Source organism: Oncorhynchus mykiss, chromosome 25, assembly GCF_057628025.1.
Source record: "Oncorhynchus mykiss isolate SJ-2025 chromosome 25, ASM5762802v1, whole genome shotgun sequence".
Taxonomy (NCBI): Eukaryota; Metazoa; Chordata; class Actinopteri; order Salmoniformes; family Salmonidae; genus Oncorhynchus; species Oncorhynchus mykiss.
The window spans coordinates 24,119,049-24,143,046 of NC_143046.1; the positions used below are offsets into that span (position 1 = coordinate 24,119,049).

The 23,998-nt window shown below is 47.0% G+C and overlaps 1 protein-coding gene across 8 annotated transcripts; it reads right to left on the reverse strand.

The window, feature by feature from the left end:
* Positions 1-3,081: 3,081 nt before the first annotated feature.
* On the reverse strand, positions 3,082-23,710 carry LOC110504800 (lysine-specific demethylase 3B). 8 transcript variants are annotated; one of them, XM_036969602.2, is made up of 24 exons: positions 23,147-23,710; positions 21,540-21,713; positions 20,532-20,645; positions 20,323-20,428; positions 19,553-19,677; positions 18,591-18,659; positions 17,760-18,449; positions 16,343-17,651; positions 15,652-15,859; positions 15,280-15,494; positions 14,789-14,941; positions 14,444-14,551; positions 14,013-14,140; positions 12,515-12,833; positions 12,101-12,363; positions 11,638-11,904; positions 8,210-8,381; positions 7,911-8,132; positions 7,609-7,728; positions 6,704-6,727; positions 5,527-5,666; positions 4,406-4,582; positions 4,040-4,174; positions 3,082-3,847 (listed from the first exon to the last, which is right to left on the reverse strand). In XM_036969602.2, exons 1-24 carry the CDS (start codon positions 23,354-23,356, stop codon positions 3,767-3,769), a joined length of 5,529 nt encoding a protein of 1,842 aa, XP_036825497.2. In that variant the 5' UTR covers positions 23,357-23,710; the 3' UTR covers positions 3,082-3,766. The 8 variants fall into 8 exon arrangements, with proteins under 8 accessions (XP_036825497.2, XP_036825495.2, XP_090075555.1 ...); XM_036969600.2 differs by having other exon boundaries at positions 12,515-12,836; XM_090219429.1 differs by having other exon boundaries at positions 23,192-23,650.
* Positions 23,711-23,998: the final 288 nt, after the last annotated feature.

A 23,998-nucleotide genomic window follows, 5' to 3' on the forward strand; every position in this document is an offset into this window, starting at 1 on the left:
GGTCCCATGTTTTGTGAGCTTAAATTTAAAAAATCAGACATTTTCTATACCCAACAAAATGCTTATTTCTCTAAAATGTTGTGCACAAATTTGTTTTCATCCCTTTTTAGTGAGCATTTCTCCTTTGCCAAAATAATCCATCCACCTAACAGGTGTGGCATATCAAGGAGCTGATTAAACAGCCTGATCATTACACAGGTGCACCTTGTGCTGGGGACAATAAAAGGCCACTTTAAAATGTGCAGTTTTGTCACACAACACAATGCCACAGATGAATCAAGTTGAGGGCATGCTGACTGCAGGAATGTCCACCAGAGCTGTTGCCAGATAATTACATTTGAATTTCTCTACCATAAGCTGCCTCCAATGTCGTTTTAGAGAATTTGGCAGTATGTCCAACCGGTCTCGCAACCGCAGACTACGTAACCACGCCAGTCCAGGACCTCGACATCCGGCTTCTTCTTCAATTTATTAACCCATGGAGGTCTGGATTTGGAGTCACACTCAAAATTAAAGTGGAAAACCACACTACAGGCTGATCCAACTTTGATGTAAGTCAAAGTAGTGTGTGTGACCTCCACGTGCCTGTATGACCTCCCTACAACGCCTGGGCATGCTCCTGATGAGGTGGCGGATGGTCTCCTGAGGGATCTCCTCCCAGACCTGGACTAAAGCATCCGCCAACTCCTGGACAGTCTGTGGTGCAACGTGGCGTTGGTGGATGGAGCGAGACATGATGTCCCAGATGTGCTCAATTGGATTCAGGTCTGGGGAACAGTCCATAGCATCAATGCCTTCCTCTTGCAGGAACTGCAGACACACTCCAGCCACATGAGGTCTAGCATTGTCTTGCATTAGGAGGAACCCAGGGCCAACCGCACCAGCATATGGTCTCACAAGGGGTCTGAGGAACTAATCTCGGTACCTAATGGCAGTCAGGCTACCTCTGGTGAGCACATGGACAAAGCACAAAGAAATGCCACCTCACACCATGACTGACCCACCGCCAAACCGGTCATGCTAGAGGATGTTGCAGGCAGCAGAAGATTCTCCACGGTTGTCTCCAGACTCTGTCACGTCTGTCACATGTGCTCAGTGTGAACCTGCTTTAATCTGTGAAGAGCACAGGGCGCCAGTGGCGAATTTGCCAATCTTGGTGTTCTCTGGCAAATGCCAAACGTCCTGCACGGTGTTGGGCTGTAAGCACAACCCCCACCTGTGGACGTCGGGCCCTCATACCACCCTCATGGAGTCTGTTTCTCACCGTTTGAGCAGGCACATGCACATTTGAGGCCTGCTGGAGGTCATTTTGCAGGGCTCTGGCAGTGCTCCTCCTGCTCCTCCTTGCACAAAGGCGGAGGTAGCGGTCCTGCTGCTGGGTTGTTGCCCTTCTACGGCCTCCTCCACATCTCCTGATGTACTGGCCTGTCTCCTGGAAGCGCTTCCATGCTCTGGACACTACGCTGACAGACACAGCAAACCACCTTGCCACAGCTCGCATTGATGTTCCATCCTGGATGAGCTGCACTACCTGAGCCACTTGTGTGGGTTGTACCACTAGCGTGAAAGCACCGCCAGCATTCAAAAGTGACCAAAACATCAGCCAGGAAGCATAGGAACTGAGAAGTGGTCTGTGGTCACCACCTGCAGAACCACTCCTTTTTTGGGGGTGTCTTGCTAATTGCCTATAATTTCCACCTGTTGTCTATTCCATTTGCACAACAGCATGTGACATGTGTCAATCAGTGTTGCTTCCTAAGTGGACAGTTTGATTTCACAGAAGTGTGATTGACTTGGAGTTACATTGTGTTGTTTAAGTGTTCCCTTTTTTTTTTGAGCAGTGTATTTCGATAGCTTCCAAAAACATTTTCACAACAGTGGCGTGCCAGATTGGAGGGGGCGCTGTTTTGAGGCACACTGGCTTCAGTCATCTAGTGCAAATACAAATGATTGGCAGGCACAAGGCAGCAGCCACAGCTTCTGTCTGTCTTCATTCCCTCCTAATAATATGGCAAGGTAATATGTATTTTGTTCTTTAGGGGATTGAGTTCAACATTTAATAATAATCTCTGGACAAGAAAGCTGTCATTGTAACTGATTCTGTTAAATCATATTCTATGTGATAGAAAACGGCTGTTCAGGGTTTGGTCAATTAATTAGGACCACATTATTTGCATGTGAAAATACTAGATGTTCCATTATGCAGTGTCTTGTTCCCTGGGAATAGAGACTTCAGTGGGAGGGTACAAGAGCCTCTGCCTGCCCCGTTTCTGCCATCCACTTTCGAAAATCCAATTTATGCTTGATCCAAAAATGTGGTTGGAGGCTCCATATGGAGAGTGACACAATTGCACATCGCTGTGCGCCTCCCAAATTTTCAAACAATGTGGATGGCTCTGTATAGTTCCACATTGACATGATTGGTTGACAGTAGGTGGGGGCGGGAGATCCTGTATGAAACGCAAACTCACTTCCTTGACAATAGCTCTGCGCTGCTCCACGAAGCGCAATAAGTATGAATGCCCTGACTTCTGCAGAGGTATCACCGTAAATGCTGCACGGCCAATGCAGTGGTCAGATTGACCATGCAGCCCCTTTAATTCAGAATCAGGCAGGTGATAGCGAGGAGGCATAAAAACATGGCCTATGAGCAAAAGACTGGTCTTGTGCTCAGTGGGTGGGGTAAATCATGTTGACTTATATGGATGTATTGTTAACAAATTGCTATTATTGACATGGCGAGTGGGACATTCCCTTGGCTATAGGCTTATAGATGCCTCCCACCCTTTCCTATCGACGGCCCTGATGAAGGCGATTACACCGAAACATAAACTTATCAGATCAATGTAGAAACAGAGCTCTCCTTTTTTGTTATATTCCTGGATAGTGTAAGGAATATTTTTTAGATTTAAGTCCCTCAGTCAAGCACCTGATTCCCTTTTTGTTAAAGCTGGTCTGAAGCGCATTTGGGGACACTTTTCCCCCTATTGATCCATAAGCATTACGATGTGATGACGTGTTCAGCAATAAATGACAAAAACAGTTGTATGAATCAGGTGAAATTAAGACACCAATCAATTGTACTGTTTGTCAACTTTATTTTGAAAAATCAAAACAGACTGCTAATATCATTAATATATATATAGATACACTTAACGGCCAGTTGTTTCTGTTCAGTTGGAATCGTGATTCTTGTACAACATTTTGAAGTCTGCAGTTAATCTATTCAAACCTTGGGACAACAAGTGACCAAACCAATGGAGACGTTTCTCTAAGCAACTCTGTCAAGCATTCAAAGACAATTTGAATTACCCAACCCCCCCCCCCCCCCTTTTAATTGAAAAGAAAAACAAAAAATACAACCTTTTGGTCTAGTTTCCTTCAATGCTTGTTTCTTTCAAATGTCCCAATTCCACCACTGAAGGTGGAAGGAAAACAGATTTTAAAAAATTATCTACAAAAACAGGTGAACGGTTATCGCAAAAAAATAACAGCCCAGTGCTCACATTTAGTCAGACGCTACACAGAAGCTGAACCCCCTCTAACGGCACGTCAGCTCACATCACATGCTCCCCTTCTCTTCCACACACACAAACAGGACCCGCTCTGACCTTAAATACAGAGTTGATCAGAAGTCAATTGGAAAACAACTAAGTCGTGTAGAGCGTGTCATAACAGCAATGACTATAGACCCCCCCCCCCCCCCTCCCTTTCTGCACACCGACACCTACTCTATTCTGTCACTGCAGATTGTGTGTGGAGGGCTCTAAGAGCGTGCTAGCTTGGGTTCATGGGCCCTCAGTGTCCCCACAGCGTCCTTTACGGCATGGTAGATGATGTTCTTCACCTAGAGAACAGAGATCCCATCAAAATTACAACAATACGTTGCTGATTGATAATCAATTCAAATCTTAATTCCTTCTCACAGCAATGACCTATACATTTGTGGCGGCATAGTTAGTGCTCTACTTTTGAGCAGAGCCCTGGTCAAAAGTAGTGCACTACATAGGCTACCATTCGGGAGGCAGACGAAGTGTACCTGCAGCTTGTCCTCGTGGTTGGAGTGTGTGGTGGACAGGTGTCTGAACTCCTGGGTCAGTCTGAAACAGTGCTTCACGTGCTCAGGAGACACAAAGTCCTCCGCCACCTTGATACAGCTGTACAGGTTATGGACCTGGGGGGACAGCCAGGAGACAAGAGGGTAGCGTGTGAAAAATGTGTTTTTTGAAAGAGTGTGAGAGGTGTCGTGACAGAGAGAACGTGTGTATGAGAGAAGCAAGAGTATAAATATTATACACCAAAAGGAAAACCACAAGTGTACCCTCTGTCCCTATGTAACCATTAAACAACCCAAAACGTCTATCAAACCTCCCCTGTTACGTCCAGTGTTTCCCCTAGTACCCACCTGGTGGGGAGCCCCGGCAGGAATGAAGACTGCGTCACCCAGGAACTGTACGATGGCCCAGCCCTGCACACCATACTCCTCATACAGCCTCCTGCGCAGCACCCCGTCCAGGTACCAGCTCTGGTCGTGGATAGGGTCATGGTCCGGCGGATTCTCCTGGCCCTGCTCCTCACCCACCTGACACAGTCAGAGGGGGGGGACACTAATGGTAAAGCATATTGACACTAATGGTAAAGGATATTATTAACAGGGTGGTTCGAGCCCTGAGTGGTGATTGGTTGACAGCAGTCATATCAGACCGTACACCTCAGGTATGACAAAACATATTTACTGCTCTAATTACATTGGTAACCAGTTTATAATAGCAATAAGGCACCTTGGGGGTTTGGAATATATGCCAATATACCACGGCTAAAGGCTGTGGCTAAGAACAGCCCTTAGCCGTGGTATATTGCCCATATATCACATCTCCTCAGGCCTTATTGCTTAAGTAACATGCTATATCAGAGAGACATTGTGTGTCCTAAATGGCACCCTATTTCCTATATCAGGGCTCTCCAACCATCCTGTAGGTCCACACTAACCCTGTTCCTGGAGAACTAGCCTCCTGTAGGTTTATATTCCAACCCTGTTCCTGGAGCGCTAGCCTCCTGTAGGTTTATATTCCAACCCTGTTCCTGGAGCGCTAGCCTCCTGTAGGTTTATATTCCAACCCTGTTCCTGGAGCGCTAGCCTCCTGTAGGTTTATATTCCAACCCTGTTCCTGGAGCGCTAGCCTCCTGTAGGTTTATATTCCAACCCTGTTCCTGGAGCGCTAGCCTCCTGTAGGTTTATATTCCAACCCTGTTCCTGGAGCGCTAGCCTCCTGTAGGTTTATATTCCAACCCTGTTCCTGGAGCGCTAGCCTCCTGTAGGTTTATATTCCAACCCTGTTCCTGGAGAGTTACCCTACTGTAGGTTTATACTAAAATCACATTTCTCATGGGAACAGTAGAACTACAAAAAAAAGGCCAAGCAACCATTTTAGTTTCTTCCCTGAAAATATCCCAGATATAATACATTGCCTGAAAATGAATGTTCAGATATACATTACAATGAATGTGGTGATGGTGAACCCTGACCTTGCGGAGAAGCTCGCGGATCTTCTCGGCGTCCTTGGCAGAGTAGATGTGCCAGAGTGCCCCGGGCTTCTCCTTGGCCTCATACACCCTCCTCTTGGTCATCTCATCCACATCACCCTCCTCGATGGTGGTCATCACCTCTGCAGGACCAAACAGACAGACAGGGATGAGCAAACATGGGCAGTCTCGGAGTGAGCATGAACTCTTAGGGAAGGATGGAGGAAAGAAGAAACTAAACATCACACATTGACATCCTGAGGTTGTGGGCACAGGAGAGAAAACACTACACGTTCTAACTTGGAGAAATGCTGCTTCACTATGTCAGAATCATGAGGTGCCATCTCAAAGGGACACTCTATTCCCCCGAATAGTACCCCATTTTGATCATAACAGTATGTGGCCCTAGTCAAAAGTAGTGCAGCACATGGGAAATAGGGTGTCATTCCAAATGCAGTCAGGTTAAGTGCTGAGTCATCACCCAGAATCAGATGGACACTGAGCTGGCAGGGGAACTGTACCTTCCTTGCTAAGCCATTTGAGACAGAGTTGCTTATATATTACGAATCAAAAAAACATTGATGGCTAATGAGGAACGGGACTAAAACATTACACTAGTGGAACTACATGTATTATTCACTTTCTGGCCACTTGGACAAATGACCCCCAGGGCCATAGGACAAGTTGCCTGCATGTGGGCGAGGGAGAGATGGGCGGGACTAAATGCGGGCACAACTAAATGCGGGTGCAGGCACAACTAAATGTGTGAGTTTATTTGCTCAGACTTTCCTCCAGGCTAGGCATCTCTAGATGCCCATCTCCAACAGTCAAAGCCAGAACACCCGTCACCCCAGACAACATAAGATGCAAAACATGAAAAATCTACTAGCGTCTACCAGCGTAAAACATTAACAATAATAAGTTGTTTAAAGGCTTTAAACAGAGTTTGACTATCCGAGGGTTAATGAAGGTCTACACAGGGTAGAAGACCACAGAAAGACCCAACTCAGACCACAGATAAACCACAAAGGCTTTTAAATTGATGCACCCCTGTAGTGTTCTGGCCCTGACCCCATGTGGGAAAGGACATGGGATGGGGGAGTAGCGGAGGAGAGAAAAGGGGGGTGTTAGTCAAGAAGGCCATGCTAAAGAGGTGATAATGGTATAAAATTGCACAGACCTTTACATCCAGCGATATCCATCTCTGTGAACAACAAATGTTCACACAATCAACATGCGAGACCCATGGGAGGGTCTTTCTACCATAATCCTGTCCATTGATGCATGGGGGGGCAACTCCCATTGGGCTTGTCAGAGGCCTCCAGTGATATAGTCCAGGGTCCATATCCACAAAGCATCTCAGAGTACGAGTGCCAATTTAGGATCAGTTTTGCCTTTTAGATCATAATGAATGAGATTATATAGATCAGCACACCGGAGATGCTTTGTGGATACAGGCACAGGGTGGGAAACCTGGGAGAGGCCACAGGAGTGCCTGACGACAGGCTAAAATGGAACATTTACACCATTGTTCTGTCTCAATGCTGAGGAATGGCTTCCTTTTCTTAGTTCAATGGGACAGTATTTGATCTTGGTCAACCTATCGACATTCCTTTAAAATATCTGGGAGCTTCTCAAACCCAATTATACAGGACTGGTTTTAATATCATTCCAAATATTGTCAGCCCTTTTTTTTATTAATAAAAACAAAAAAAAACAAAAAATTGACACTTTCTTTAGATGTAAGGTGTTTAAATCTGTCATAATGATACTCCTGAAAAACAATGGAATAAAACCATGACTGTCCAAGGACAAAGATCCCAGGACAACCATTAACGTACCATACAGAAAAGTCTCAATCATTAATGAGTGTTGCTGGATGGAGGTGCTGATGTCTGTGTGTGAGTAGCAGTGTGATATAGCGGTTTGATATAGAAATGCACTTAGTAAGAAATGGACACTTGTGCTAAATTGCTAGCCATGCTAACACTTACATTGTATAGCGCAATGTACGTCAATGCTGTAATGTGTCTGCTCTGCTGTGTGTTCTACCTCACTGTGTGAGAGTGGGTTGGTCCTACTCACCCTTGACGTGGTCTCCCTCTCCCTCAGGGATGCCCACGTACACCATAACATTGACGGCATCAGACACGTCCAGATGCAGGTTGGTGGTGCCAACACTCCGGTCTTCTGTCTCCATCAGACCTGAGAGGGAGGAAGACAGGACAAAGCCGGATGATAGTGGTGAGAAAGAGATGTGAGGGGGTTGTGATAAATGGAAAGAAGGATAGACCAAAATCAGAGATACTGCCATTGGAGCTACTGCTAACTAGCTATCTATTGGCCAGCTATGGGATCCCAGTGTTAGTCTGTCGGGTTTCTCTCACCATAAGCATTATACATCTTAGGCCCCAGGTCTGGCCTGACAAAGAAGTTGGGCAGGCGGGAGGCCAGGTTCAGACGGCCGTCTCTCTTAGTGTACTCTGGGAGGGGGAGGTTGTCCATTAGGTCATCAAACCGTGTGGGCATCATGTCTCTGAAGTCTTCTCCAGGAGGCCAGTCCTTCAGCTTCAAAACCATGGGCTGACCATCACTACCCTTCAGACGCTCTGGAAAGAGAGAGAAATGAGTGAGTGAATGAGTCAGTGAATAAATGGATGAACGAATGAATGATCCTGTTACTTACTGGAGATGATCTGGAAGCCGTCCCAGAAGTCTCGAACCTTGACGTCAGAGATGATGGCACAGTTCCGACAGTTGACCAGGTCAACATCCTGGTCCCCAAACTCCTCGCTGAAGGCCTCAGGCCGCCACAGAGCCCCCTTCAGACGCTTATGGATACCAGACACCAGCACCGGCTAGAGAGGGGGGAAAGGGTTCAAACAATCAGCTTCTCTCACACTGCACATCCCCCCTCTTCCAAACCTCTCCAACTAATCTATTACATGGCATGGCGTAACAATGTACATATTGCCGAAGTGCGTCTCCTTTGCTCTTTGAAGTAAAATAACTCCATACCCACAAAAACCTCTCTCTCATTTGTGTACATCCCTGTTAGTGACAATTTCTCATTTTGCCAAGATAATTCATCCACCTAACAGATGTGGCATATCAAGAAAATGATTAAACAGCATGATCATTACACAGGTGCACCTTGTGCTGGGGGACAATAAAACACCACTTTAAAATGTGCAGTTTTGTCACAGAACACAATGCCACAGATGTCTCAAGTTTTGAAGATGCGTCCAATTGGCATGCAGACTGCAGGAATGTCCACCAGAGCTGTTGCCAGAGAACCTAAAATGTTCATTTCTCTACCATAAGCTGCCTCCAACATAATTTTAGAGAATTTGGAACCTTCACAGGGCAGCTCATCTGCATGCTCATTGTTAAGTTCATGTTTTAAGTATCCCAATATTTCTGTTATTACGGGGCTATCACTCAGTCCAGAGTGCGCCTGCGCAGGAAGTCTAGTCGTTGATGGACCTGGCCTTGAGTGTAATAGCGACCTTTGAGGGTGTTCATACGGTATAGTAAACTTTGTTAAACTGGAACCTTGTCGTTGTGTCATTTCGAGTTAACATTGTTCACAAGGTTCTTGGCCAGACTACGGTTCGGCATCGTAACCGACTTCAGAGGGCAAATGCTCCACATCGATGGCCACTTGCATGCTGGAGAAGTGTGGTCTTCCCGGTTTTAATGGTACCAAGCAGATGGCATGTATGGGGACATGTATGGCGTTGTGTGGGTGAGAGTTTTGCTGATTTCAACGCTGTGAACAGAGTAGGGTTATGATATGGGCAGGCATAAGCTATGGACAGCCAACACAAATGCATTTTATCGATGGCAATTTGAATGAACAGAGATACCGTGATGAGATCGTGAGGCCCTTCATCCGCCACCATTACCTCATGTTTCAGCATGATAATACACGGCCCCATGTCGCAAGGATCTGTACACAATACCTGGAAGCTGACAATGTCCCATAAATCACCATACATCAATTGAGCATGTACGACAGCGTGTTCCAGTTCCCACCAATATCCAGAAATTTTGCACAGCCATTGAAGAGGAGTGGGACAGCATTCCACAGGCCACAAATCAACAGCCTGATCAACTTTGCGAAAGGAGATGTGTCACGCTGCATGAGGTAGTATGACACACCACCACATATTACTCACACCACCACCACTACATATTACTCACATCACCAATACTACTACATATTACTCACACCACCACCCTCAATACTACTACCACCATCACCATCAATACTACCACCATATACTCACACGACTACTACCACATAGTACTCACACCATCACTACTACATATTACTCACACCACCATCAATACTACTACCACCACATATTACTCACACCATCACTACTACTAACACCACAAATACTACATATTACTCACACCACCAATACTACATACAGTGGGGCAAAAAAGTATTTAGTCAGCCCCCAATTGTGCAAGTTCTCCTACTTAAAAAGATGAGAGGGCTGTAATTTTCATCATAGGTACACTTCAACTATGACAGACAAAATGAGAAGAAAAAAAAATCCAGAAAATCACATTGTAGGATTTTTAATGCATTTATTTGCAAATTATGGTGGAAAATAAGTATTTGGTCACCTACAAACAAGCAAGATTTCTGGCTCTCACAGACCTGTAACTTCTTCTTTAAGAGGCTCCTCTGTCCTCCACTCGTTACCTGTTTCAACTTGTTATCAGTATAAAAGACACCTGTCCACAACCTCAAACAGTCACACTCCAAACTCCACTATGGCCAAGACCAAAGAGCTGTCAAAGGACACCAGAAACAAAATTGTAGACCTGCACCAGGCTGGGAAGACTGAATCTGCAATAGGTAAGCAGCTTGGTTTGAAGAAATCAACTGTGGAAGCAATTATTAGGAAATGGAAGACATACACGACCACTGATAATCTCCCTCGATCTGGGGCTCCACGCAAGATCTCACCCCGTGGGGTCAAAATGATCACAAATTCCAGAACCACACGGGGGGACCTAGTGAATGACCTGCAGAGAGCTGGGACCAAAGTAACAAAGCCTACCATCAGTAACACACTACTTCGCCAGGGACTCAAATCCTGCAGTGCCAGACGTGTCCCCCTGCTTAAGCCAGTACATGTCCAGGCCCGTCTGAAGTTTGCTAGAGTGTATTTGGATGATCCAGAAGAAGATTGGGAGAATGTCATATGGTCAGATGAAACCAAAATAAAACTTTTTGGTAAAAACTCAACTCGTCATGTTTGGAGGACAAAGAATGCTGAGTTGCATCCAAAGAACACCATACCTACTGTGAAGCATGGGGGTGGAAACATCATGCTTTGGGGCTGTTTTTCTGCAAAGGGACCAGGACGACTGATCCGTGTAAAGGAAAGAATGAATGGGGCCATGTATCGTGAGATTTTGAGTGACAACCTCCTTCCATCAGCAAGGGCATTGAAGATGAAACGTGACTGGGTTTTTCAGCATGACAATGATCCCAAACACACCCCCCGGGCAACGAAGGAGTGGCTTCGTAAGAAGCATTTCAAGGTCCTGGAGTGGCATAGCCAGTCTCCAGATCTCAACCCCATAGAAAATCTTTGGAGGGAGTTGAAAGTCCGTGTTGCCCAGCAACAGCCCCAAAACATTACTGCTCTAGAGATCTGCATGGAGGAATGGGCCAAAATACCAGCAACAGTGTGTGGAAACCTTGTCAAACGTTTTCTGTAAGTCTTCACCTCTGTCATTGCCAACAAAGGGTATATAACAAAGTATTGAGATAAACTTTTGTTATTGACCAAATACTTATTTTCCACCATAATTTGCAAATAAATTCATAAAAAATCCTACAATGTGATTTTCTGGAAAAAAAAATCTCATTTTGTCTGTCATAGTTGAAGTGTACCTATGATGAAAATTACAGGCCTCATCTTTTTAAGTGGGAGAACTTGCACAATTGGTGGCTGACTAAATACTTTTTTGCCCCACTGTAATATATATATCCAATAATGTCATATCGGTGCATCACTACTACATATTACACACACCATATTACTACAAACTCTTGTCTACCCCCCCCAGAAAGGTCTCTCTCACCTGGCCCTGTTTCCAACACTCTCTGAAGATCTTCCAGTTGTTGGTGTTGGAGGGGTCCTGCAGGCAGAGCAGGCGTCCGTCACAGAGCCAGGAGTGGGAGGTGTGGGGGTCTAGCACGCTGAGACCCATAACCCCGTCCCTACGGCCAACCCCGCCTAGCTCACTGCCGCCCTCCCCCAAACGACGGCCCTCCGCCTTCTTGGTCTCCACCACCGAGGCGATGATATGGTCCAGGAAGTTAGGCAGGCTGCCCTTCAACTTGTCCCCCTGATGGAGGAGGAGGGGTTAGACATGCAGTCTAGGGCCCTAGGGCTCTGGCCAAAATAGTGCACAATATAGGGCATAGGGTGCCATTTGGGACACAAACTAGAACTCTGTGTAGATTCTATGAATTCTGGAATGGCCCTTTAATATGAGCATTCTGAATGATCTTAGTTACTGTGGTAAGCTGACAGACACTCACAGCTACTGAGGTGGAGAAGACAGATGGGAAGGTTACTCCAGAGTCTCCGGGGCCCTGGGGGAGCCTCCCGGGTCCAGAGTTGAGCAGGTCTCGGAGGCTGGAGCCCTCTGGTTTGGGCTGGCTGTTGCTGGAGCCCAGCAGCAGGCTGTTGAACAGTTTTGGACTGGAGGAGGAAGACGAAGGCTTGGACAGGGCGCTGAACGAGTCCAGGCCGAAGGGAGAGCGTGTGTCCCGGCCCATCACAGAGCGCATCGACCCAGAATCTGGAGGGGTGGACAGGAGAGGAGACAAGGTTAGAAGATGGTTAGATACCTCACAGATCATCTCATATTAAACACATGTACAATAAATGTCGAGAGTACCGTCCAGAATATGACGTAGAACTGAGAGTACAGAGAGATAAGATGGAGTCACCTTTTGTGTCTTCCACCTTGGCTTTCTGAGTGGCAAGGTCTGCCAACCAGTGCAAGGCGGTGGAGTTTCCCTCACCCGTGGAGGGGCGAGGGTCTTTGGGGGTGGGGGTCTGGGCAGGGTTTGGGGTGGCGCTGGTATGGTTGGCCCCATTAGTATCAACCCCCCCTCCTCCCCCTTCTGACGTTGTGGTGGAAGTAGGCTCTGTTTTGACCACTGTCATCTCCGCCCCCTCTGGCTTAGGAGTGGTTGAACCCGCTGGACCCCCGCCACCTGTGATTGGTCCACTACCACTGCTCCCCGTGCTAGAAGAGACAGCAGACTGCTGGGACATCAAAAAAGGAAATATTAGCATTATACTGTATACTAATAATGCCCCATGACAACCAACACGTAAAACAAGTGAGAACTATGTACAGTGCTTTTGGAAAGTATTCAGACCCCTCGACTTTTCCCACATTTTGCTACAGCCTTATTCTATAATGTATGAAATTGTCTGAGGTCCTGTGCGCTCTGGAGCAGGTTTTCATCAAGGATCTCTGGACTTTGCTCCGTTCATATTTCCCTCAATCCTGACTAGTCTCCCAGTCCCTGCCACTGTAAAAAATCCCCACAGCATTAAGCTGCCACCACCATGATTCACCGTAGGGATGGTGCCATGGTTCCTCCAGACGTGACACTTAGCATTCAGGCCAAAGATTTCAATCTTGGTTTCATCAGACCAGAGGCTCTTGTTTCTCATGATCGGAGTCCTGTAGGTGCCTTTTGGCAAACTCCAAGCGGGGAGTCATGTGCCTTTTACTGAGGAGTTGCTTCCGTCTGGCCATTCTTCTCTGATCGCTGAGTTTGGCAAGGCTGCCAGCTCTAGGAAGAGTTTTGGTGGTTCCAAACTTCTTCCATTTAGGAATGATGGAGGCCACTGTGTTCTTGGGGACCTTCAATGCTGCAGACATTTTTTGGTACCCTTCCCCAGATCTGTGCCTCGACACAATCCTGTCTCGGAGCTCTACAGACAATTCCTTTGATCTCATTGCTGGGTTTCTGTTCTGACATGCACTTTCAACTGTTGGACCTTATATAGACAGGTGTGCCTTTCCAAATCATGTCCAATCAATTGAATTTACCACAGGTGGACTCCATTCAAGTTGTCGCAACATCTCAAGGATGATCAATGGAAACAGGATGCACCCGAGCTCAATTTCAAGTCTCATAGCAAATGGTCTGACTTTATTTACGTAAGTATTATGTTTTGTGTGGTATTTTTTTTATAACTTTGCAAAAATTTCTAAAAACCTGTTTTCACTTTGTCATTATGGGAAATTGGGTGTAGATTGGTGAGGAAAACATGTAATTAAATCCATTTTAGAATAAGTCTGTAACGTAACAAAATATGGAAAAAGTAAAGGGGTCTGAATACTTTCCGAATGCGCTGTATAGATGTATAAATGTTATACATATTCTGTCTCTTGGTACAACATTAGAAAAAACAAAGATGCAGCACCTGTGAGATGCCATTGGGGGCGCTAGGGCGCACTAGGGGCCTGTGGTGCCGGCTGGTGCAGGGGCAGTTTGCCTTGATGCCCCATTTGCCCCTGGCTGAGTGCACCATATCCCCTATGTTATAGAGAGCTGTGGGAGAGAGAACAGAGAGAAGTCAACATGGGATGAATTAATGAGAAAGATACAACACATGTTGGATGTCAAGTTCGGGCTGGGAGTTTTTCCAGACTATGTGACATGGGCCCGTATCCACAAAGCATATTAGAGAAGGAATGCTGATCTAGGATCAGGTCCTCCCTGTCCATAATCTGATTCATAAAAGGGAAAAACTGATCCTAGATCAGTAGTCTTATTCTAAAAAACATTTATGGACCCGAAGCAGGAAAGACTCCAGGCCCTAGTTCAAAGCTCCTATAGTTATGATGATGTTACCAGTTCCAGGTATGATCTGTGTGGGCATGAGGTTCTGAGGCTCGTGTCTCTGGCCCTTTACACACTTCAACCAGGAGAACACCTCGTCATCAGGCCCCTCGTCCACCTCTGAGAGACAAAACATGTGATGGATGATTAATTTATACACACACACTCCCTTCAGCTCAATCTTCACTTCTTCAAAAACATAATCACTGAAAGAGTAGTCCAGGCCAATCACTGTACGTAGTCGAACTGGACAATACCATGCCCCAATCCGTCCCTGTGTGTGGAGTCACCATAGAGATCCTACAATCCACAATGCAAAATGTTATAAAGACTCCAGGATGTAATTCTGACTCTCACCCTCCATAGGGCGGTTCCTGCGTTGCCGGTAGCAGTCCAGGCACACCCCGAAGCCACACTTCCTGCAGACCCAGTGGATGTTGAAGACAGTGGTCTCACATACGTCGCACATCTCCCTGACACCGCGCACCGCACGCTTCCACGCCACTTTCTCTGTAGAAGAGGAGACAGACAGACAAGGTAAGCACAAGTCACCTCACTGAAACCAATGCAAAACAGCATGGGTTTATTTATTAATGCACACTGTAGCAAAACACTTTGCAACGGAAAACGAAAGTTTCAATTGGACAAATTCAAGTAGGTCCCTCCCCGTTAGCTTCCTAGTGAATCCACTGCAGCAGTGTGCCTGCCCAGTCATGTTAACCATCACAGAAATCTTGGTTTGAACAATAAAGAAGTGATGGGGAGAAAATAATGAGACAAACACACACCAACATTAAAAATACATGGCTACACACACTCACACACTGAACAAGTGTCAGACTACTCACGGTGTGGCTCAACCATCATCATGGCCTCCTTCTCAGACATGACGAGCTGACAGAACTGGTCTCCCACGTTGGCCAGGATGTACTTGGAGGTGTCCAGGTCCAGGCCCTCCTGTACGGACGGCGAGGGAAGCCACAGTCCCATGGCCATGGCATCGCTCTGCTGGGGGCTCAGGAAGCCCTCCACACGCAGAATGCCCTTACGTGTGAATGCCAGCCTGGGTAGGGGGAAAAGGTTTAAAGTTAGATGAGTGCAGACGAGAGTGTAGAAAACGTTTGAGATGACGGTGGTTGATGAAATGACTGATATACCTTATTGTAGCATTACATAGAAGAGGATACACCTCACAACCCATCTCTCATACACACATGTACCTGCGGAAGTGGAAGAAGCGGCAGGCCACGTTGGGGTCGTCGTCGTCAGGCTCCTGCTCCCGGTACTTCCTGTAGCGCTCCATGCGACACTCGCGACACTTGTGGAGGTGTGGCGCCACGTTGATACAGGAACCGTCCTGCAGGAATGACTCTCCTGACTGCTTCAGACGACGCACCTTAGTCACGTCCTTCAGCACTGACTGGCCCACTGGACGACACAAAGGACCAAAGAGTACCTTACATCATGAAGGGCTACAAAACCATGCAATGACAACCTATTCATGAGTGCAGGAAGGGGTAGTCCAAACAACAACTTTACCATCAATCTTGTTAAAAGGTAGACTCAGCGATATGACGTAGATGCAGAAAGTAAACATCATAGTGGGTCAATTTCCACAACAACTAAGAGCGTTGAAGCGGGAGGCTCAACTCCTCTGCCGTTTTGGTTCCCTGGCTACCACTCTAAACGGCGTGAAGCGATCCCGCGCACAGATACTGTGTGTCAGTGAAGTCTTATCTCGCTCATCTCAATATCTGCGGTGCTGCTCGTGGCAACATCATTTCTCTGAGTCTACCTATTAATGTTTCATGATCCTGACCAAAATGGAATGATATTGATGACTGACATGTTACGCGCATGATGGAGAATCTCATTTACATACTGCTAATATCCTGAGGCTCCAGGTCTTACCTTTGAAGGGCTTGTTGCGTGGCCGGCTCTTGGCCACCCCGGGCCCTTTACCCTTCTGCAGCAGCATGGCTCCCTCCTTGACGGGCCCCACGGGGCCCCCAGGTGCATGGCCCCTCTCCAGACCCTCCTCTGTCTCACTTAGGTCCGACAGGTCGCTGTTGTCGCTGGAGTCAGAGTCACGTTTAGATGCCTGACCTCGCTCCTCCAGGGCAAACTTTTGGGCCTGGCCCTGGTCAAAAGGCATGGGTGCATTCTCACCACTCCCTCCAGCGACTGCACTCCCAAACATGGGGAAGCCTGAGGTGGAGCTAGGTCGGTCATCCAGAGAACCACCCTCAGCTGAGGAGCCCTGATCTCCTGTGGAGGAACTCTCCTTGGGCTTGGAGGAGGTTACTGACTGGGGCCTCTGGGTGAAGCCAGGGGCTGGGGAGGAAGAACTGGAGGCAGCGGCAGCTGAGAGGGAGACGAAGGGGGAAGACAGAATGCCCTTGGGCAGCTCGACCATGGTGAACAGGTTGGATTTGCTCTCCGGAGCTGAAGACGGGCCCAGGGTCTCAGGCTCCAGAGGGGCTGGTTTGCCACTGAAGGGACTGTGGGAGAGCTTCTCCCCGTAGACCAGGAAGGGGTTGGAGGGCTCCTTGGAGCCCTGGAGGAACAGGTTCTGGTGGCTGTCTGTCTTGGTGCCAAAGCCGCCCACCGCGACACCGTTAGTGCCACTCCTGTTGTTAGCACCACCCAGAGCTGGGGTGTCCATCGCCCCCATGACCAGACCAGAACACCTCATCCCCCCAGAGCCACTGCTGAAGGAAGGTGAGAGTTTGTCCACAGCAAAATTATTGTTGAGCACTCCGTTGCCTGCCGATTGGGTCTCAGGCACTTTGGACTGCTCTTTGAGAGAAGCTGTAGCTGAGCTAAACAGGCCAGCTGATGCCGGGGCCAGAACAGAGGGCTTGAACAGGCTAGGAGGCTTCTTACTCAAGCTCTCTGACACTGCTGTGAAGTAGTTGGTGTCCTTAGACTGGCTCTGACCTGGAGTCTGGTTCTGGTTAGGACCACCAGGGTTCTGGCCAGTCTTCTGACCCGTCATACACTGGAAGAATAAGTTCTGGTCTTGCTGCTGCGGTTGGGCCTTGTTGTTCTTGGTGCCTCCAAAGGCAAATCCGAAGGGTCTAGAGGAGTCCTGGGAGGCTGACGGTGTATTGAAGGAAGCGCTGGTCTTGGAGCTCACCTCTCCGAACACGGAAGCCCCAGCAGGCTTGGACTGGGGAAGCCGGAACCCAGCCGCAGCCAGGATGGGAGTCTTAGAGCCCTGAAGAGCAGGAGGAAGAAATACAGGATATTAGTGACAGAACAATGATGGTTAGTAAATACTATGAAAGGTATAAGACCAAGGTCATGTAAAGTGTTACCAACTCACCTCCGACTGGTTGGTTGTTCCTTTCCAGACAGGGGGTTTGGGGCTGAAGCCAAGGGAGGCAGAGAGAGCCACGCTGGGGACACTGGCTTGAGATGGGGATGAGATGGTCACCGGGCCTGGGGAGACTAGGGCAGCCATCTTGGGGTTGGTAGACTGGGATGGCTCTTCTCTCTCTAGGGTGGGTCCTGCTGGGGAGGGCTTTGGGGCCAAAGCTCCAGGGACCAGGCTGGGCATCTGGCCCAGAGAGGGGAAGGAAGTGTTGGAGAAGGGGGAGGGGGCTTGTTTGAGGGGGGGTGGAGTGGGGGTGGCTGTGGTGGTGGAGTCAGCAGACCCCTGTCTGTCTTGTGTGGAGAGGGCACGTCCGTTCTCCTTGGTGTAGCGAGGCGGAGTGTTTGATTGGTCCATCTGGGAGGAAGTGCTGTTCGGGGAGGCGTAAACCTGTGTGACTTCAGAGGAACTGCTGTTCACTCTGCGTCCTCCTCCTGCTAACTCTGCTCCCCATGTCACCATTCCCTCTTCAGAGGCCTTGGTGGAGCCGCTCCCGTTCTGTCCGTCTGCTGCTCCCTCTCCCGAACCCTTAAAGCGCTTCAGGGTCATGTCCTCCTCGCCCTCCGAGGCTGTCCTCCGTCTACGGCCGCTCTCGCCCTTCCCTCCATCGCTCTCCTTCCTCCGTCGAGCATTCTTCCCTTTCTGACCGAGGAGAGGAAGAGATCAATGTAAAGGGATTAGATAAGGGTGTGCAGAACAATTACCCAAGTCAACCAAAAAATGTAATCCTTTAAAACAAAAGCTAGACGAGAGGAATGGGACTTTATCCTTCATCCAACTTACCTCATCAAAGTGATCTTCAGCCAGCATCACATGTATTACCCGGGGATCCACCACCTGAGTCTCCTCTCCCTAGAAAACCACATCTGGCACATTAACAACATGTAGCTAACTACCATCAACACATCTGTTACATTAGCAACACGTAGCTAACTACTATCAACACATCTGTTACATTAACAACATGTAGCTAACTACTATCAACACATCTGTTACATTAACAACATGTAGCTAACTACTATCAACACATCTGTTACATTAACAACATGTAGCTAACTACTATCAACACATCTGTTACATTAACAACATGTAGCTAACTACCATCAACACATCTGTTACATTAACAACATGTAGCTAACTACTATCAACACATCTGTTACATTAACAACATGTAGCTAACTACTATCAACACATCTGTTACATTAGCAACACGTAGCTAACTACTATCAACACATCTGTTACATTAGTAACACGTAGCTAACTACTATCAACACATCTGTTACATTAGCAACACGTAGCTAACTACTATCAACACATCTGTTACATTAACAACACGTAGCTAACTACTATCAACACATCTGTTACATTAGCAACACGTAGCTAACTACTATCAACACATCTGTTACATTAACAACACGTAGCTAACTACTATCAACACATCTGTTACATTAACAACATGTAGCTAACTACTATCAACACATCTGTTACATTAGCAACACGTAGCTAACTACTATCAACACATCTGTTACATTAACAACATGTAGCTAACTACTATCAACACATCTGTTACATTAACAACATGTAGCTAACTACTATCAACACATCTGTTACATTAACAACATGTAGCTAACTACCATCAACACATCTGTTACATTAACAACATGTAGCTAACTACTATCAACACATCTGTTACATTAACAACACATCCAAAGAGGTAAAAGCAACTCCAGGCAGTGTGTGTGTACCTGGTCCATGGTGATCTCCATGATGTGTGATTTGGGGTCGTGCCGAGAGACCAAGCCCAGGGCCCAGTGCTCCTCAAACTCACACTGGTACACCTGAACCTTCCGGCCCTGGACGGTGTAGGAGCCTGGAGACACACCAGCAAGACAAGGGTTAAAGACTCCTATACCTAGTGCAGTGTGCCAGAAGGATATTATGGTGGGACTGAAAAGTGGGAAGAGAGAACAGTACTGAGGAGTAGAGGCTAGCAAACCCAGTATTGAAGAGTAGAGGCTAGCCAAGCCCAGTATTGAAGAGTGGAGGCTAGCAAAGAACCGTATTGAGGAGTAGAGGCTATAGCCAAGCCCAGTATTGAAGAGTAGAGGCTAGCCAAGCCCAGTATTGAAGAGTAGAGGCTAGCAAAGAACCATATTGAAGAGTAGAGGCTAGCAAAGAACCATATTGAGGAGTAGAGGATAGCCAAGCCCAGTATTGAGGAGTAGAGAAAAGCAAAGCCCAGTATTGAAGAGTAGAGGCAAGCAAAGCCCAGTATTGAAGAGTAGAGGCAAGCAAAGCCCAGTATTGAAGAGTAGAGGCTAGCAAAGCCCAGTATTGAAGAGTAGAGGCAAGCAAAGCCCAGTATTGAAGAGTAGAGGCTAGCAAAGAACCATATTGAGGAGTGCAGTGTAGGAGAACATGGGTGAGCATGAAAGCAGGAGGAAAGTCAAAGTGCACCATACACAGGTCATTAGTACAATAGGTTTCTAGTCATTTCATAGTCTAATAGACTCACCCTTCCTGAGGATCTCCTGCAGCTCAAAGTCACTGTGCCAGCTGGAAACTGCAGCCTGCAGAGAAGGCTGCTCCAGTAGGAGAGAGTGCCTCACGTCTTTCGCTGTCTACAAAGGGAAAGACCATGACACACAGTGATAACGCACTCAGTGTATAATACACACATCAGATGAAAGTTGACACACACGACATTGAGCAATGTAAGCCCACCTCAAATCTCTGGAGTGAATTCCCATCAGGGAGGAAGTCCAGGGTTCTGCTCCCAAAGAACTCTACTGGGACAAGGGAACCAAGACCCACACGGTCCACTAGACACCGGAACGCCTAGCAGGGGAAGAGGAACATTGCTAGGACAGGAGCCACTACATTTGAAGGGTGAGATATTATATAACATTCCCATCTGGTTTAAATGGTGGAGTGGCTGGAGAATGAGTGTTTGATATCGCTAATGATATTATCATCTGGCAAACCATGAAAGCATCCATGTTGAACTGTACGATAGAAAAGAGCAGCAGGTTGGTGTGTGTGTTGTCTTCTTCTTGTGTAAATCTAACAGGACCTAAAGACATCCCCTGCTAGGACCATTGCATTTCCACCAGCTGGTCTGGCCTCACTTCAAGGTGCAGGTGTGCCTTAGGGAGCCAGCAAGGTTTGGTGAGAGGAGAGAGCATACATATTACACACACCCTCTGTGAACTAACCATCACCCAATACCCTCCTCCACCAGGGGCATTCACCGGAATCTGTCCAATAGAAACAGTAGTTTTGGCGTTTCATCTCCAGTTATTTGGACAGATTACAATTTCGCAGGCGTTAGCATATTTCGGAAGGAGAGAGGACATTCGGCCCATAAAAGTGCAAAGAGAGACATGAACTCCTCATTCTTTTAACATGTTTGGGCCCAGAATTGAAATTCGACCAGCTGACCCATTATGTGAGTCTTTATTTCTGGGTTAAGTGGGAATTAGGGTTTACCAAATCCTGTTGTGGCGATAACATGATGAGCTAAGCAACCGATCTGGCCCTGGACCAGTTACCATCAGCATGATCTGGGGTGTATTCACGAGAGAACACAGTAGCAAAAATAATGCGCAAAGAAAACAATAGTTCCTCTTACCCTGCACATCCTATTCATTCCTGACTGATTCTCTCAGTTTACACCCATAATCTTTCCAGGGGAGATTAGGTCAATCCTAACCCAGTGAGGTTGCTACTCACCAGAGCTGGCCAGGCTGTCCCAGAGGTTACTCCAGCTGCAGGGTGGTTCTGCTTGGGCTGACTGCAGTTAGCCCAGACAATGGCACTCTCTACCAGTACAGCTCTCACCTCCTCCCCATACACCTGTACCCAGGAGCGCCTGCGCCACGCACAGTCCTCAAACTCCACAAACACCTACAGGATGAGGGAGAAAATGGAGGGGGAAAATGGTGGGAGAGTGGTGCGTTTCTGTTAGACTAGCTATATTAACTTAGGCTAGGTTCAGAGGCCATTTTCAAAATAGCAGAGGTAAGACAAACACAGTATTTGGTTGATGGGAAAACAGAAGCCAAAGGCAGGCAGGCTACAGGCAGACAGCAGGACAGGCCTTGGTAGGATCATAGTCAGCAGAGCCCAGGCAGCACTGGGTCACAAACACAGCCCATCTACTCCTCCAAGTCTAAGCAAGGCCATCTCTATCAGGAAGACAGGTCAATCATTACAAATAGGCTTGTCAATTCCAAACCAGTCTCCCTTTCTCATTAACCCCTCATGTCAATTAGTAGTCTAGAGCAACTTTATTGATGAGGATTACAATGTAACAATGGATTGCATTTATATGGGTTAATGCTTTACTCAAGGGGCAATATATAGTTGTAAGCAAAAGCCCATTTTAAATGTGTAACTTGCTGACTCACTCTGCATACAAAGCCAAATAGTACAGTCTATCGGATTTTAATTGTGTGGATCTGTGAGAGGATCAACAACTGCTGTGCCTTGAAGAGTGCCCTCCTACCAAGACCTGAGAAGCTGCAGAGAATACTTGGTGTTAATTATGATGATCGATACAAACAGAGGCTAGTCCATGCAAAAACAAAAACACATTTACAGCCAGTTACATCAACCAGCCCACCCCAAAGACAGTAGACACATAACAGAAACAAGAACAAGAGCTGGGGCTGAGTGGAGAGCATTGAGGTGTCGGTAGCAACCATCTGCACCTGTTAAAAAGCTTTTTTCTAAGAATGGTCCTGGAGACTTCCTTGAAAATCGCATAATCTGGATTAACTACTCCATGCAACACCAGTCCCTTTCTAAAATCTGGATTTGGCAATTGCTTTGGTGCATGTCTGCTTTGTCATCAAATCATGCAAGATAATGCATGCAAGATAATGCATGCATCAACAAATTACACCGGCTAAACTACTGTTCGGCCTAACGTTAGCTACATATCCCGAAACCATATATAGCCGACATTTGGTTATTTAAAGCATGCAAACCTATTAGACTGACATGAACATTTTAATGAGGCTATGGCACGTGATTTTAATTCTGGATACTATGCTAAAGTTGGTAAGCTAGATAACAAGTTGGGAAGAAAATATGTCAAAGGCCCAAAATCATCGGGATAAATTATGGAGGCCGCTGCTATCAGGCAAGCGAAACACAGCGGCCCCCGATTGACTATATTTTAGTAGCTAAAATTATTTGGCTAGATAATACCAGCAAAACCCAGACAACCGGCGACATTTGTATTATTCTGCTTAAACCAGTTTCGTTAAATACGTAGTCAGGTTATTAGCTTGTTAGGTAACGTCAGCTGTCTTTATTCACATGTAAACACTGACCGTCAGCCCCGCAGCTGCTGTTGTTGTCGCCTCTCCTCCGCTCACCTCTACCCCTGGGCTGGCCAAACCTATGACGCTGACAGCCCGGACGGTCCCCCGGAGCCATTCGCGAGTCCAAGTGGACTGCTCCGCTTCGGGTCCGGCTGCGGACCTTCCATCGCTGAGGAGCAGTAGAAGTCGCTTCCCAATCAGTTCAAGAGAGTCCCCCATATTTAACTAGCCACCATGAATTGAAATATAAACTTCCTTCGCTGTATTTCTGCTGAGAACTCCGATGCACTTAGCTAGCTAGTCAGGTTATATCCGCCTATGTGACAGATTTAAGCCTCAACTACCGCAACTTTGCTGCATGCGCGGCCGATCAAGTCACGCCACAAATAGAGAAGTACCGAGATGTTATTGTCCTCAAAGCTACTGTCCCGCTCTATCCGCCATTGAGGCTCTCAACAATCAAACGCACTCCTCGTACAAGGCTCCACTGCGGCGATAGCAAGCGTGTGAATTGCGACAGCGACTCATGCTGGTTCATATCAGGCACTACACATAACCTGTTTCATCTGGAATAATGCCAAGTAAAATGCTGAGTTCACACCGCCAGCCCAATTGTGATATTTTTTTCAATAGTTGTATTTTGACAAATCAGATCAGCTCTTTTGCGTAAAATCTGATGTGATTGGTCAAAAGACCAATTATTGGAAAAAAAGATCAGAAGTTTGCTGCCTTTATAAACGCAGCCAACGTGTCTGGATATCTGGTGAGAAAAAAATAAATTTAGCCTAAAACGTAAATCCAAAGATTTTATTTATTTTTTCCTGACCAAAATGATTTCTGTCTGGACACAACAGAGATGCG

Bases quoted from the DNA above. Each gene is read 5' to 3' on its own strand.
- LOC110504800 (XM_036969600.2), bottom strand. From the start codon at position 23,356: ATGGGGGACTCTCTTGAACTGATTGGGAAGCGACTTCTACTGCTCCTC. The intron at 17,652-17,759 runs GTGAGTTGGTAA...CCTGCTCTTCAG, and splicing joins GAACAACCAACCAGTCGGAG to GGCTCTAAGACTCCCATCCT. The intron at 14,552-14,788 runs GTGAGAGTCAGA...TTTGTCTCTCAG, and splicing joins CAGGAACCGCCCTATGGAGG to AGGTGGACGAGGGGCCTGAT.